General features: G+C 39.5%; 1 protein-coding gene across 14 annotated transcripts in view; it reads right to left on the minus strand.

Moving 5' to 3' along the window:
* The window catches only part of MTA1 (metastasis associated 1), a 141959-nt gene that overhangs the window by 39687 nt on the left and 87108 nt on the right, over positions 1 to 15164 (minus strand). For 13 of the 14 annotated variants that reach the window (XM_078392455.1, XM_078392461.1, XM_020813015.3 and 10 more), the window contains 5 exons: positions 14432 to 14583; positions 12802 to 12991; positions 11938 to 12027; positions 7314 to 7466; positions 3802 to 3837 (listed from right to left, as the gene is read on the minus strand). In XM_078392455.1, coding sequence (XP_078248581.1) covers positions 3802 to 3837; positions 7314 to 7466; positions 11938 to 12027; positions 12802 to 12991; positions 14432 to 14583 — 621 coding nt within the window. Of the gene's footprint in view, positions 1 to 3269; positions 3454 to 3801; positions 3838 to 7313; positions 7467 to 11937; positions 12028 to 12801; positions 12992 to 14431; positions 14584 to 15164 lie in introns of those variants that run through there. The other variant, XM_072998313.2, reaches the window with a different exon arrangement.

Below are 15164 nucleotides of genomic sequence, written 5' to 3' on the forward strand. Positions count from 1 at the left end.
TGTACCAGTTAGAAATATGAAACAGATGAATTAAAACAAACACCTTTAAAAGCAGATAGAAGGAAATCATATGGAAAACAGAAGGCGGCACCTGCCTGGATGAAAAGTTCCTTGCACAGCAAAGCAGCCTAACCACCAATGGCTTATCTGAATAAAAAGGTCTTCTATCTTGTCTGATAACTTCACCTGATGCATCTGATGACAGCAAAAATGTGTGCCAAACAAATCTGCCCTCAAGATACAGTGGTGCCTTGCTAGACGATGATAATCCGCTCCACTGAAATCGCCGTTTAGCACAATCATTGTCTAGCGAAGAGCATTTCCCCATTGGAATGCATTGAAACCTGTTTAATGCGTTCCAATGGGGAAGAATCGTCGTTGTCTAGCGAAGATCGGCCATAGGAAAGCCACTTTGCGAACCGCTGATCAGCTGTTTAAATTGCTGTCTTGCGAAGCTTAGGTCTCGAAAACACCTGTTTGCGAGCACGGAGGGAGCTGTCAAAATCATCGTCTAGCGAAAATCGGTTTGCGAAGCAGGGACCAAACACTGTCCAGTGAAATTCCCCCATAAGAATCACTGTTTTGCAAATCGCTATGGCGATCGCAAAAAGCCAATGTCTAGCGAAAAAACGGTCATGCGGGGTAACTGTCTAGCGAGGCACCACTGTACCACAAGACTCTCTGGTCAGAATCTAATGATATACTTCTGTAAGATCCCATTCCTTCCACAGAACTGGTGATCACCTTATCCTCCTGCTTTTTGCATCTTAAAAGCCTCTTTGGGTGGCAGGTGGGTGGGAAACCCTCTTGAGCAGTTTTTCTGGTGCCAGGAGAGCAAGGAAATCCCAATTCTGCTGGCATTGTATGCCAAAGTATACTCTTGTATCTTGGCCCTTATGATTTTTCCTTATAAAAAACTAAAATAGCTAACACCTAGAAATATTTTTAAAACATGTTTACCCCATTCACTGGCATAGTTACTGAGGTGCCATATCTCAGTTACACAAAGTATACATTAAATTATCTAACATACTGCAATATTGAAACTTATACCAATGAACTGCAAGTAATTATGACTGGTTGGTAAGAGAGTCAGTGGGTGTTAAATGTTGTGATAACAGAGTCTTTGATATATAGGCCTTTAGTAGAAGTGTTGTAAAGAATGTGAGAGCCTCTGTCATAGATTAACTCTGTGGAACCCTCAACCGAACAATTAACAAAAGAAAACATACTGGAGAAGGCATTCCTTCTGATATTCTAGACATCAGCTGTTTAAATGTTTAACTGTCAAACACAATTGAGCTGAGCTTCTTAAACAGTGTATGAATGTCAGAACATAGCGGGCACCATGACTACTGCTGATTAAATGCTTACCCATTGCACCAAATTTCTCAGCATAAGAAGATGAAAATTCAAAAGCTGCTTGTAAGTCTTGTTTTGCTTCAAGTCAGTTTGGAGGTTTTTGGGTGAAAGGCAAGTAAATATGTTGTCTAAATCCACTATGCCAAATTAAATGTTTTCTACCTACAATATTTTCTGCTGTGTTCAGCTTTGACGCCTAAGCTTGTTACCATCACTTTTCCATATTTCAAATATAAACACTTCAAGACACACAGACCCCATATGATCAACATGATATTACAATATTCTTGTTTGGAGCTAGAATCACTACATGTAAAGCTTCTTCTTTTCCAATGTCTTTTTAAAAATGTTGTCATTTCTCTCCTTCACAGAGAAGGATAATGCAGGAAATCAGTGACTACAAACAATTTACACCTTCTTTATCTCCCCTAAGACAAAGTTCTTAGATAATTAGGGTACATGTAGTTCATAGAACCTATTAATTGCATAATTAGGGTACATGTAGTTCATATAACCTAGATGAATTTGGTGACTCTTCCCTGATCTATAAAGTTTATGTTATCGCTGTTGTTGCCAATAATTTAACTGCATTATCACAGACAAAACCTTTTTGCAGTTAACTTCATCATTTACACTCTTTTTCCTACAGCCAAATATATATGGCAACTAAAGATAGCAGTTCATGGATCTGACAAAGCGGAAGTTGGTCTATTAAAGTTTATGCAATAACTAATTTGTTAAACTCATTGTTCTGGGTGTTTTTTTGTGGGGGGGGGCAGACTATTTTGTGAAACATGTATCATTTTCACCACTCAGAACAGTCTCTGAACGCATAACATCTATACACACTTTCTATTGTCTTAGGGATCAAGTTCAAGCAGCTATACTTCACATTAAAGGTTTCCTCCTTCCTATTATGTTCAACAGGTTAGGAGCAGAAGATTATGTACTACAGTGGCTCTACATCTACCTGTGAGGTCATTTCCAATGAATGATACTGAGAGATTCCTGCTTGGCTCCACAGCAGTTGTGTGGAGGGGTCTTGCAAGATTTCACCCTATCTCCCATGCTACTCAGCATGTATATGAAAACAGGGGTGGGGGAATGGGGTTTAATCTGAGGGAGCATGGCCTTAGCAATATGTGGGTGAGGGTTGTTTCTATCTTTCTGTTTCATTTCAATCAGGATAAAATATTGCAGTGTGTTTTATACAAGCCTGAATGTTATGGAAGTTAGCTGGTGTGCACGTGCACACATACACACACCCACACAAATGCAGGCCTTGCACATTGTAAGCATTAACCCTTCCCCTAGAGCCCTCATAGAAGAATTACACTGATCAGGCTACAGAACAGGCATAGGATAACATCTACAATGTCATGTAAAGGGGGGAAACTGTAGCTATTCTCCAGGCATCAACACCCTTCCTGTGAAGCAAGGGTGAAACTCAAACACCAAGAGCTTAAAAATCTGGAAATCTGAACAAGTGTGCCATCAGACAGAGTGGAGTATTTGCCAGGACTCATCAAATCTGATGCTTTTCTAGTTCCAATCCTCCAGGATTCACTGACACATGGGCCCCTGGCACAAGTGAACTCTACCACCCTCCTTCTCACCTCTTGCCAGCTTACATGACAGCAGGAAGCTACTATCAAAGTGCAGGATGAGGCTGGGAGTTTCCCTGATCTTTCTGCATAGCAACTGTTGTCCTGGGAGTGACCCTGTCTTGTAGTGATGGCTGTTAATGGGCGACTACTGCTGGGAGCAAGTATTCACAAGCACTATAAGAAGTAGGTTGCTGCTGGCACCACTCCTCCATGCTGATTAATCAGTGGCTTTATCCAGCAGCAGTCAGGCTGTCATATTCTACAGTCCAGATTATAAATGAGAGACGAAGTCTCAGGATGTAGAAAGTAGAAACAAGCTCTTTATTCTGTATTTCTTTAAATGAGTTGTTAAAAAGCTCTGGCTCAACGCGTTTCGGTAAAGCCTTTTTCAGGAGCAAGCTTCTTTATATTCTCTTTATATTTCTTTGGTCTACATCAGCTCCAAAACTAATTGAAAGTATGGAACTGGGTCTCCACTTGTCAGCTATGATTAAATCAAAAAACATATGCTGCATAATTGAGCACAAAAATGTCACACACTCCCATGAAAAACTGTAAATCTAAACTGAAAATTCACACATTATTTCTGGATGTTAATGGTATGGGAAAGGAACAGAATAAGGCATACTACTATATTTATTATAGTACTATACATGAAAATGATCAAAAATATGAAACAGTATCATGTACACGGACACTACACAAACAATATTTACACAGAACACAAAAGGAGCAGTGACTGGTAAGAGCAAGCAAACTTGAAAATCCATCAGGTGAAACTAGAAAAGTTACACTGTCCTGGCACAAACCGAGTACAATGCCAAGGTCTTACCCTTGCTAGGCATCAAAAGGCGCTTCTTCATGTTGCCTGGTAGAAACAGTGAACATAAAAATGAAGAGAAAATTATTAGATATAATATTTTTTAAAGAATGATTACAAAGAAGATTAACTATTTTATAGGAAACTAGTCAAAACCAGGAAAAAAAATCTTCACTCTCTCTCTCTCTCTCACACACACAAATACACACCACCCCAGTGATTTCTGTGGCGGCACATCGAGAGGAGCAGTGAGGGCTGTGGGGCAGAGCAGGAGGAAAGAAGCCTGAAAGAGCCAGAACTGGAGCCAAAAGAGCAGCAGTAGGAGCAGCAGCAGCACCAGCTCGGCAAAAAATAAATAAGAAAAAAAAAGCAAAGCTTCTGCATTGCTCCTGGCTGGCTTGCTGATGCACCAGGGAGCCACAAGGTGCCACAATGGCCATAGGGCACTACAGTACACACTTTGGAAACCTCTGTACCACCACATTACCGTGAAGCATTATTCACTTTTATCACATACTGAACTTGCTTCTGTACTAATTAGCCAGTCGGTTGTGCCACTCAGTTCTGTTTTGCAGAACCATAGATCATATAGATCATACCAGTTGATCTATACCACCTAATGGGAGGCTTCAGTTCTTGTTCCTGCTATGTGATGTCAAGAGGCCTCCAACTGATGGTGACTCTATGAAGGAGTGCTCTCCAAAATGTCCTCTCATCAACAGCCCTACTCAGCTCTTGCAAACGCAAGGCCATGGCATCCTCTGTGGACTCAATCCATTTCATATTTGGTCTCTTATCCTGCTACTTTCAACTTTTCCTAGCATTGCTGTCTTTTCCAGCAAGTCTTGTCTTCTCATGACATGCCTAAAGTACAACAGCCTCTGTGGGACTCTGTTTTCTGTGGATAATACATTTGCTGGGACTCGGATTGCTGGACCTCCCTTTTTTGGGGGAGGAGAAAGAAGCCTTTGGAAGTAAAAAAAGAAAAGAAAAACAGACTGTGAGCTGTAAACTGAGAGCCCTATGGCTTGAACTGAACTATTTTGATAAATGACACTCTGAAAATACAGTCTTGCAGGGTGAAGGTAACAATAAACTTTGAGAAGAGAAAAGAAGAAACAACCGGTCTGGAGGTTGGCAACGAGAAAAGGGATTGGACTATAAAGACACTTGAGAGATTCATGTTTTAAATTCCATTTCTTGTTTGAGTGTGCCTGCTATTTTACTGTTAACACTGTAATAATTGTAATGTGAAATATTGGACTTGAGGTTGATCTACATATTATGTATATTTGGGCAAAGGGGAGAGGGAATTCCAAGTGAGGGATAAAATAGTGGAAATTGAAGAGTATTTTGTATATATAGATCAGATATACTGGAAAAATGGAACCTCTTCCTGGGAAAATCAGAGATCAATGGACAGAGTGGAAAATCTCCTTTCAAATGACAGTGTTGAAAGAATTTACGCACGTAAATTATTATCTTGACCAGATGCAAGATGTAATTAAAGACGCTAGGGAAGAGAAAATAGCAGAGGTTAAATTACATCTAAAAGAAATGCCAGAACCGGATGTATTGATGGCAATACCAGATAATATAAAGGGGATGGTGTGTCACCCAGTAAGCTACGTAGCTAGGGCAGCTAGGAAAACTGAGGCTGAAAAGCGAACTATTGCTTTAGGTGTTGTTTCCCCCTCCAAAATACAGAAGAAAACAGAGTCACAGAAACAAAAGAAACACATGGAGAAAAAGGGGGAAGTGAGCAGAATCTATACTATTTCAGGCCTGTCGAGCATACTCTCAAGACAAAAGGAGGGTGAAAGAGGGGATATACCTCACAATTGGCCTTGGTGTTCTGATGGTGTTGGAATAACTTAGATTTAAGCTGTGTTATAAGTGTAAGTTGAAAGCTAAAGGGGTAAATACATAGACAAAATAGTTAGAAGAAGAAGAAGAAGAAGAAGAAGAAGAAGAAGAAGAAGAAGAAGAAGAAGAAGAAGAAGAAGAAGAAGAAGAAGAAGAAGAAGAAGAAGAAGAAGAGCTTTTACTGGAATATGAATAGATTATATGTTTATATACTTGATATGAAAAGATTGAATGATTATATATCTGATGTTCTCTTATACTCAAAACCCTTTCCCCACCCCTTCCACTGCCCTTTACCTTTTGTATTCCTTCCCTATTTCCCAATAGTTTTGAAAATAAATAAAAAAATGGCTGTACTGAAACATATGTCATCCTGGGTGTATTTGGACAAAAGACTGACATATAAATGAAAATAATAAATAAATATCCTGCTTTCTTCTTCAAAAAAAGAGAGAGAGAAAAATAAAAGCTTCCACGTTGCTCCTGGCTGGTTTGAGAGCTGTGGGGAGCCACAAGATGGAAGGGGCCCACTTTGGGAAGCTTGGGCATTGGTCCTGGCTAGTCTGGCAGGAAAGGAGTATGACAAGGCTGTATATTGTCCCCCTGCTTATTTAACTTATAAGCAGAATACATCATGCAAAAGGCTGGACTGGAGGAATCCCAAACCGGAATTAAGATTGCCAGAATATCAACAACCTCCGATATGCAGATGATACCACTCTGATGGCAGAAAGTGAGGAGGAATAGTCAAAGCTATGGTTTTTCCTGTAGTGATGTATGGAAGTGAGAGCTGGACCATAAAGAAAGCTGACCGCCAAATAACTGAGGCCTTTGAATTGTGGTGCTGGAGGTGGCTCTTGAGAGTCCCCTGGACTGCAAGGAGAACAAACCTGTCCATTTTGAAGGAAATCAACCCTGAGTGCTCACTGGAAGGACAGATCTTGAAGTTGAGGCTACAATACTTTGGTCATCTCATGAGAAGAGAAGACTCACCGGAAAAGCCCTTGATGTTGGGAAAGTGTGAACGCAGGAGGAGAAGGGGATGACAGAGGATGAGATGGTTGGACAGTGTCATCGAAGCTACCAGAATGAATTTGACACAACTCTGGGAGGCAGTGGAAGATAGGAGGGCCTGGCGTGCTCTGGTCCATGGGGTCACAAAGAGTCAGACACGACTAAACGACTAAACAACGACAACGAGTCTGGCGGCAGAACGAGACAAAGACTGAGGAATGGGATTCCCTGTGCTGGAGAACTAGTTGCAGGTCCAAGTGGTAGTTAAACAAGCAGGTCATTAACTGAGGAGTGGTGGTACTTTGAACATATCATAAGATCAGACTAACTAGAAAAGTCAGTAATGCTGGCAATAGCTGAAGACTGCAGGAAAAGAAGATTAAGTGTAGGACTGATTTGCAAAATAAAGGAAGCCACTCACTTGATTTGCAAGAACTAGGCAGGGCTGTTAAAGACATATCCTTTTGTAAGTCAGAAATTCACAAGGTTCCCATGAGTTGGAAGTGACTTCATTGCACATAACGCCAACAAATAGGGGCTTCCCATGAACAACATCTAATATACAAAGTTCCTGAAGCATCCTGATTCCAGACTTAAAAATTATTCTGCAATGAGGACAAACTGTTATAACCAGAAAAAATTACCCTCTATCCCATTGTGCTGCTCATAGCTTCTTTTTCCCAAGATAGTTGGAGATCCACTGTTAATCATTGAAGCAAACTTGGAACAAGGCACACTGTTGAGGGAGCCAGACAAACTCTTAATGGGATCAGGTTTCAGAGGGCAGGGATGAGTCTCTGTATGGAGAAAGAATCATGTCAGGGCCACACCGCAAAGAAAGGAAACAGACATGTTTGTTTCAACCTGGGACAGGAAACCAACATTGTAAGTGATGCTTTATCTCAGGAGGCTACCAGCATCATCTGCTTCTCTAGATGCTGCAGACACACTCTTGGAACTATTCAAACACATGCAAAAAGAATTAAATCATAGAGCTTTATTCCTAGATGGAATCTAACAAATCATCTATTGTATCCCTCTGTCACTGAGGAAGAACAGGATGGCACAGTGGGAGGAGAAAGCTAGAGAATGTTGCGAACTCTCTCTACATTTCACTTTGGCCTCACTTACCATCAGATCTGGCTTGGAGCAAAATGGGGCAGTGTGGGTTGCTGGCACATGGGGTATAGGGGGATATGGGACGAGCCTTGATTTGCATAGCACCCTCCCACAATGTAATGGGACAAACATTAAGCCATGTTTTCAAGTTTTGTTTTGAAAGCAAAAGTTCCAGGGCAGGGGCCTGCATTGCAAAATGAGTGAAAAGAGAAGGAAATGTTAGGGTAGTAAGAGGCACGAAATAAGAAACAATTGTTCTGATTTATCTAGTTCACTGTAACAAGCAAGTACCAGCTGTTTGGACCTTTAAATACGGTCTGAGGAGGTGACACAATTGTACTTCCTTCAGGAGCAAACTAAAATTGGAAAGAAATTGTCTAGAATGTTTGAACATAGGTAGATTTTCTGTGTGAAGGAAAAGGTGCACTATGTTTTAATTATTTCTCCTTTTTTTCCAATTGTAATTTTATGCCCTTAGGAATTTTTGCACCTGAGGCTACCCCCCACTATGTCATTGTTTGGATCACATTTGGCTGCCACTTCTGATTGGATTTTCTCATAGGTCAACAACTTTTCTTAGGAAAGCTTCTCCACTCTAATTTATGTATGTATTTTCCAGAAAGCATGTCAGTGCTAGGAGAAGGTATAACTGCTTTCTACAAGAATTAAAAAGCCCAACAGTGATGTAACATCTGCTGATTACCAAAACAGTCTTTATGCATGTTTAGCCACTTTGCCTACTATTTCATTGGGGCTTACTTTTTAGTCAACACACAGAGAATTGAAGCTTTCACCATTGTTAAGTCTGTCAAGTCCTCCCATCTGAATGGGATCTGGAGCTGAAATTACTAAGTAGACTAAGTTAGTACTACTTTTATCTACTTATTAATCTTTCAAATTAAACCAAACCTTCTAAATAACCTGAACTCCTGTTGACTACAGAATCTCTGCTATAAGCACTTGAGAGGGTAGAAGGCAATGCACAACAGGAATTGTATGGTGTTGAGAAAGAGATGTTGTCATGAGCTCAGAGAGCGAGGAATTCATGCAATATTTGGTGCAGATAACCCAAAAGGAGCTGACTGTGACAGGGCTCTTTTGGGGGAAAGGACTAGCTATTTTTTTTTTGCTTCCTTCAGCTATCAAAAAACAGGTAGGACCCTTGTCATATGCACTGATCTCAGCTTCATAAAGGGCCTGAATTCCACGATCTGAAATGAGGAATATATAATTTAGTGTTGGATTTATTCTTTATAAGAAAATTCCATTATTCCAAACAAACAAATCTGTGTAACTGAAAAGTGTACCTTCCACTATGCGACATTATTGCCAAGTATTAAAATAACCTAGTTCAAAATTAACATGAATATTTTAGCAGATATTCAATTATATGCTAGATCCTGTAAGCAATCTAAAACACACTAAATTAAAAACATTAATATGTGGAATCACACAACCATGGTAAAATTGGCAAACTATTTAAGATAAAGAAAAGCTCATTAAAAATTGGATTACTTTACTGACAGATGTGTATTACATTTTGTAGACTTTGGCTGAAGTGCGGTTGAGTAGGTTCCACTTGTGCAACAGGAATGACATCATCAGCAGTGGCAGACTGCTGCTGATCAAAGACTTTACTTTGTGTTTTCAAGGCATGTGCCATTTCATCACTTTGTGTAAAAGGTTACACACCATGATATTGAAAATGGAAAGCCTTTAATCAGCGGCAATCTGCCACTGGTGTTTATGTTATTCCCATTGTGCAGCTACAGCTGCGCAATGTACGCTGACCTCAATCTATTAATTTTTGGATAACTTATTTATTTCAAAATTATTTAAAGGATTACAATAAGTTACTTCAACACAGCTCAACTACTACTGTACTTAACTTTGAAAAATATATCTCAAGTTATGGTTCATTTAAAACTCATGATTTTTAGATCTCTATTGTTGTGTCAATGCTATTTTAAGCAATATGACAAATGAAACTTTTCCATATAAAAATTCAATATATGCATTTTTAATCTTTCACAAACTGTTTAATTTGTTTATGAAATATGACACAGGACATCTATCTGCTTATTCTGGTGCATTCTTTACACAGTAAGTTCCACTGTGTTTAATCAAACCTACTCCTTGTAAGCATGCACTGAACTGCAACTGTAACTCACACTTGCAGAGGATTCACCCAAGAAGGATTTTTTATCAAAAGAAAAATACCAAGGTTCTTTTCTGGGATAGTGGTTATAATGAGATAATACACTTGGTCTATCTAGACTAGTGGTTCTCAGCCTTAGGTGACCTAAGTGTTCTTGTGCTGCAGTTCCCAGAAGCCTCCACCAATAGCTGTTCTGGCCAGGGTTGAGCTGTGCTGCCCCCCCCCCCACTTTGCATCCCAGAAGAGCCAGCCTGTGTGGCCTTGGGCAAGCTGCACAGTCCCAGGATGCCCCCAAATGGAGGGAACAGTAAACCACTTATGAGCACTCTCTGCTTAGGAAACCCTGAAAAGGGTTGCCGTAAGTCAGAATTGACTTGATGGCACAGAATTATTATTTATATGGAAGAAAGCTATACTACATATCATAATAAGTGTTGTCATAGAGAATCTCTTTAAAAACTCCACTTAAGGACAGTCCTAAGATTGCTTTACACCTGCAAGTTGATTGGAAGAAAGTTATACAGCCGAAGTGTTTTGAAGATTAGACACTTCAGGAAAGTAGCATTAAGGATATACCGTATTTTTCTGTGTATAAGACGCCCCCATGTATAAGACACGCCCCCCCCACTTTTCTAATCCAAAATTAAGAAATCTAAGTGGGGCTTAGCAAGGGTGGGGGGAAAGGGATCAAAGTGCTGCAGGATAGCTTTGATCTCTGCTTTCCCCTCCATTTGTTTTTCTCTCCTCAGCTTACTTCCGTGTGTAAGACGACCCCCAATTTTTAGTCTAAAGATTTTAGACAAAAGTATAGTCTTATACACAGAAAAATATGGTATTACTTTTAGGACTTCAATAAATATTTAATAACTAGGGATAGTCTACAACAGTAAAAGCAAAGTCACACAATGTTCTACTACCCTAAAATACACCACCAGATACAAACTAATAACTGAACAAAACCTTCAAGATAATATGACTAGACAATCATTGGTTCAATATATTCAAAAACCAAATCACGGCTTTCTAAAGTAACAGAATGAAAAAAATTGGAATGTCAGTTTCCTTGTGAATGCAATTCTCCCAACTGATATTTACATCCTTTCCATTTCCAGCTGAAGACTGAAAGACGCTCCAGTCTTATGTACAAGCAGATCAATGGGTCTGTTTGCTTATTTTAAAAATGTATACGCTATCCTTTAGGACAAAGCTCTGATAAAACAGCTACACATATAATGAAGCAATATAAAATAAATATTAATTTAAATGTAAAATAGGTTATGCACAATGTGGAGAAAACTGTGGAGACTGGGAGACCTGATTTCTCCTAAAGACAACTTGGAAGGACAGGAGGCACAGACTATTAGATTACATGCTTAAGGCCACACACAATATACCACTTTGTGAAGCTGAAGTACTTTTTAGAAAGAATGACTGTTTTTAAAATGGTGCCTTCTTTCAACATCTCTTTGCTGTTGTTGTTTTGTGTGGACCCTAATTCTCATTTGCAACATTACCTCCATATTTTTATTTGTCTAGAATGCAATTAACCACCCAAGCATAAGTGCAATGGGGTAAACTGCAATGGTAAACAGCTGCTACTTTACAAGTTGCTTCTTGTAGCCTTTGTTATGCACCAGCTCACATAAGAGGTGCACAACAAGGATAGAAGCAACATTTTAATTATCAACAACCTGTTGCCACCATTTATACCATGGCCTTTATGCCAGTATAAAAACTCAATAAGATTCTGACCAATGTCTTTAACCTTTTCAAGAAAACAATGTACTCTTTATTCTTATGGGAAAATAAAGTAGACAAAGCATCCAGGTTCAATGCTCGGATGAGGGTAAAACTGTGTGGAAAACATAGAAAGAAATTTGACAGATCTTATGTAATTGAACAATAATAATATTATCATTCTAGGCTAGATTATAGGTCAAGCATAGGAAAATATGTGAAGGGATCAGAAAATTATTCAGTAGTCTATTTACCTAGATATCGAAGTACTGCTTCTAAAGGTTTTCTAACAATTTGTTTTAGTGACAACACATTTTCTGAAGCATCCGGTAAACGAGCTGCACCTGAAGGCAACAAAAAATACTTAATTTACATATTAGCAAACAAATAGTATCTCTCAGTAGTATTTCAGGGTGTGAAAAGCCAAACTTTCCTAAAATGTCTTGCTAGAAAGGATATCTACAGAATGGAATGTACAAACAATAACACTTAAGACAAGTGGGACCTGAAATACAATCTTGCAGTGTATCCCCGTTCCCTAAGAGAATTGTCCTTGCCAGAGCACCAGTGTGCTTGCAATAGGAGATGAGGAACACTGTCCAGGACTCTTGTAGGAGCTGTAGGTTTGGGAGGGGAGCAGGGATGAACTACCCTTTTTTCTCCAAACATCCAAGATTTTCACCCTGCTGCGCTGTACAGCCTAAAGGGACACCACTCCAAAGCTGCGTAGTTACCTGCTAAACAATAAGATCACACAGACCCGGAAAGAAGGAAAATATGCCCTTTCCTTCCCTCTCTCTACATGCTCAATCAGTAGCAACATGTATGCTTGCAGGTTCTTTTTCAGTTGCTTTCTGTGGTTTCCCCCAACACCCAGTTTTTAAAACCAACTAATATTTTCTATGAATCTAGGTAACTTTAAGTATATATACAGTATTGTTTTCTTATTTTTCGGTGGCTACAATTCACTTACATATGAATACATAGTGAGATTATACCTGGCCGTTCAGTGTTCCCTTTAATGTCATACTTCAGATCTTCCACTTAATCATTTTAAAAAAGGTACTGTATTTAAAAGCTAAGTTAAAAGTGTACAATTAGGATATGCAAAAACTCACATTCTGCTTTGATTGCGGCACTGTTGATAGGTGTGTGGGGATGTCGTGCTGCATGCAATGGACGCAAGATGTCCCTACACAACCGTCTGGCAAACCTGGTCAGTTTTGTTGTGTGTAGGTAGAAAGCTTGTCGTGTTTTCATAGCAAATTTGGGACTTGCGCTGTTTCTTATGGGTACACTGTGAGGGCTCTAGAAAAAGGCAAATTTGTGGTTTGGTCAGAAATAATCCTTGCTTGATTGGTGATCTCCATAAACATTCATATGGGATGTGCACTCATAGAGAGCTTGATCTTGAACATTCCAATGTGTCTGGTTTTCAACCTTGTCCCTCTGGATATTTGAGAGCTTTAAGTTCCAATAGCCTCAGATAGTATAATGGTCTAGGATTTTGGGAGTTGATATCCTTACCAAGATGTGCATCTTTTCTAGATTGAAAGACTTATTATGTTTCAGAATGGTTGAAAGAGTGACCCAAATGTCTGGTAAACACATTTTGTCAAAACTGAAAATCTTTTGTCAAATTTGGTGGAAGAGATATAAACCTAGCCTCTCTAGTAGAATGTCCACCTATCTTAAATAGTTTGAGATGACAGGCAAGTTCATAAAAATGCACAATGTAGATCACCCCCTATGGAGTTTTTCACAAAGGAATGTGGCCAGTGCTGGAAAAAACCATAAAAGAAGCAGTCACTGGTCTTGGAAGAAGGGGTCATTGCTAAGCAAACCGAAGACGTGAGCCTGCTTGGGTTTCAAAATCATCAGGGGAGGCCTTTCTCATGGTCCTGCCACACTCACAGGTTGGTGAGAACATGAGAGAGGGCCTTCTTTTCCACTGCTCCCAAGGCTACCCACTTCTTTGCTGTCCTTTCACAAGCAGGTAAACAGCCTTCTCTTCAGGCAAGCTTTTTCGTAGTATTTGGCTGCCTAAGAAAGAGTTCTTAAAAACAGAGATGCCTGTCTGTCTGTCATTATAGGATTAAAACCTCCTACTGACTCTAGAACACAAGAAACTGTGTTAGCAAGGTAGGCAAGCTGAGTAAGACCTCAAGAGCCAGGGAGTTAGAAGCAACGTGGCCACAGGAAGGGAGCAGACTTAGCAGGAGACTATGATACAGGAGTCTGAGAAAAGAACAGATGGAAGAGACACAGGATCTGAAGAAAAGATAGGAAAAGAAATAGAAGAGAAAGAAAACTGAGGGGAATCAGAACAGGAGGAGGAAAGTAGAGCTATACTGTTGAAAGAAGGGACAATAAGGAGAGAAACAACACTGCTAGAAAGCAAAGGATCTGGAAACCAGAATGCAGTAGGAAGATGCAGTAAATGTGGGCACAATTTTTGATACAGATGTAGTGCTGAAGTATGTTAGAGTGTTACTAAAACTGTGCAGCTACAGACAAAATTCATGCCGGGATAAGGCTGTCAAATATCTTGCAAGCTGAAGTTCTCACCACAAACGCAAATGCATTTCCCCCCTCCATTTATGTCACTTTACCCACAGAGAGACATCAGAATCTTTGAGAACACTGAGGGCAACTGACATGCAACTAAGATGCTGCCTCATCTCTCTTCCTTTAATTCTTGTGGCCTGAGTCTACTGAACAGTAAACGAACACTGTGAATATACATACCAAATTGTTGCGATTTGGCCCTGGCCGTTCTCCATCGAGCCGAGTTGGCATTTTCAAGCCACCATATTTCTTCCAGTATGTCCAGCAGGATGTACAAAGACGACACTGCATGTTTGGAGGACCCCAAGAATACCACTGGTGAGATTGTGTCACTAGGAACAGCAAAAATAAAAATTATATAATTGCATCAGTCTAACTAAATCAGGATTCATTCATTTGTAAATGAAGAGAAACTATTCAATGTCCAAATACAATACACAGAAACATCTTTTATACTGCAATGTCATTCTTTGCATCACAATAAAGAAATCACATTGCCATCTTCAGATTCAGTTTAACAGCAGACTTAGAAAGGACATTTGTAGGTTTGTTATGGAAACAGAGAACAGGACACTTTTTATATAGAACTGTTTACAAAACAATTGTATAGAGGCTTTATGCCTAGGCTGATTTGTGAAATTAGAAATTAGCAAGAAAGAGTTCCATGCAGTCTCTGTAATACTGCTTCTGGTTTAATAAATTCTACGGTTATAGGTGTGTGCTGGCAACTCTACCTTCATTAATTCCTTTCACAACAAGGTTTAGATATCATCATTTGAAAGCTATCACCCCATGCTGTGACACTAAAATTTTCAGTTTTGAAGCTCTCTGCTTGGATAAATTAGTGTAACCTAATGCATCATTTCCTTTCATCATCTCCTCTGTACCTATATAACAACTATAGTCTCCAATG

The sequence above is a fragment of the Pogona vitticeps genome, chromosome 4, assembly GCF_051106095.1.
Source record: "Pogona vitticeps strain Pit_001003342236 chromosome 4, PviZW2.1, whole genome shotgun sequence".
Classification (NCBI taxonomy): Eukaryota; Metazoa; Chordata; class Lepidosauria; order Squamata; family Agamidae; genus Pogona; species Pogona vitticeps.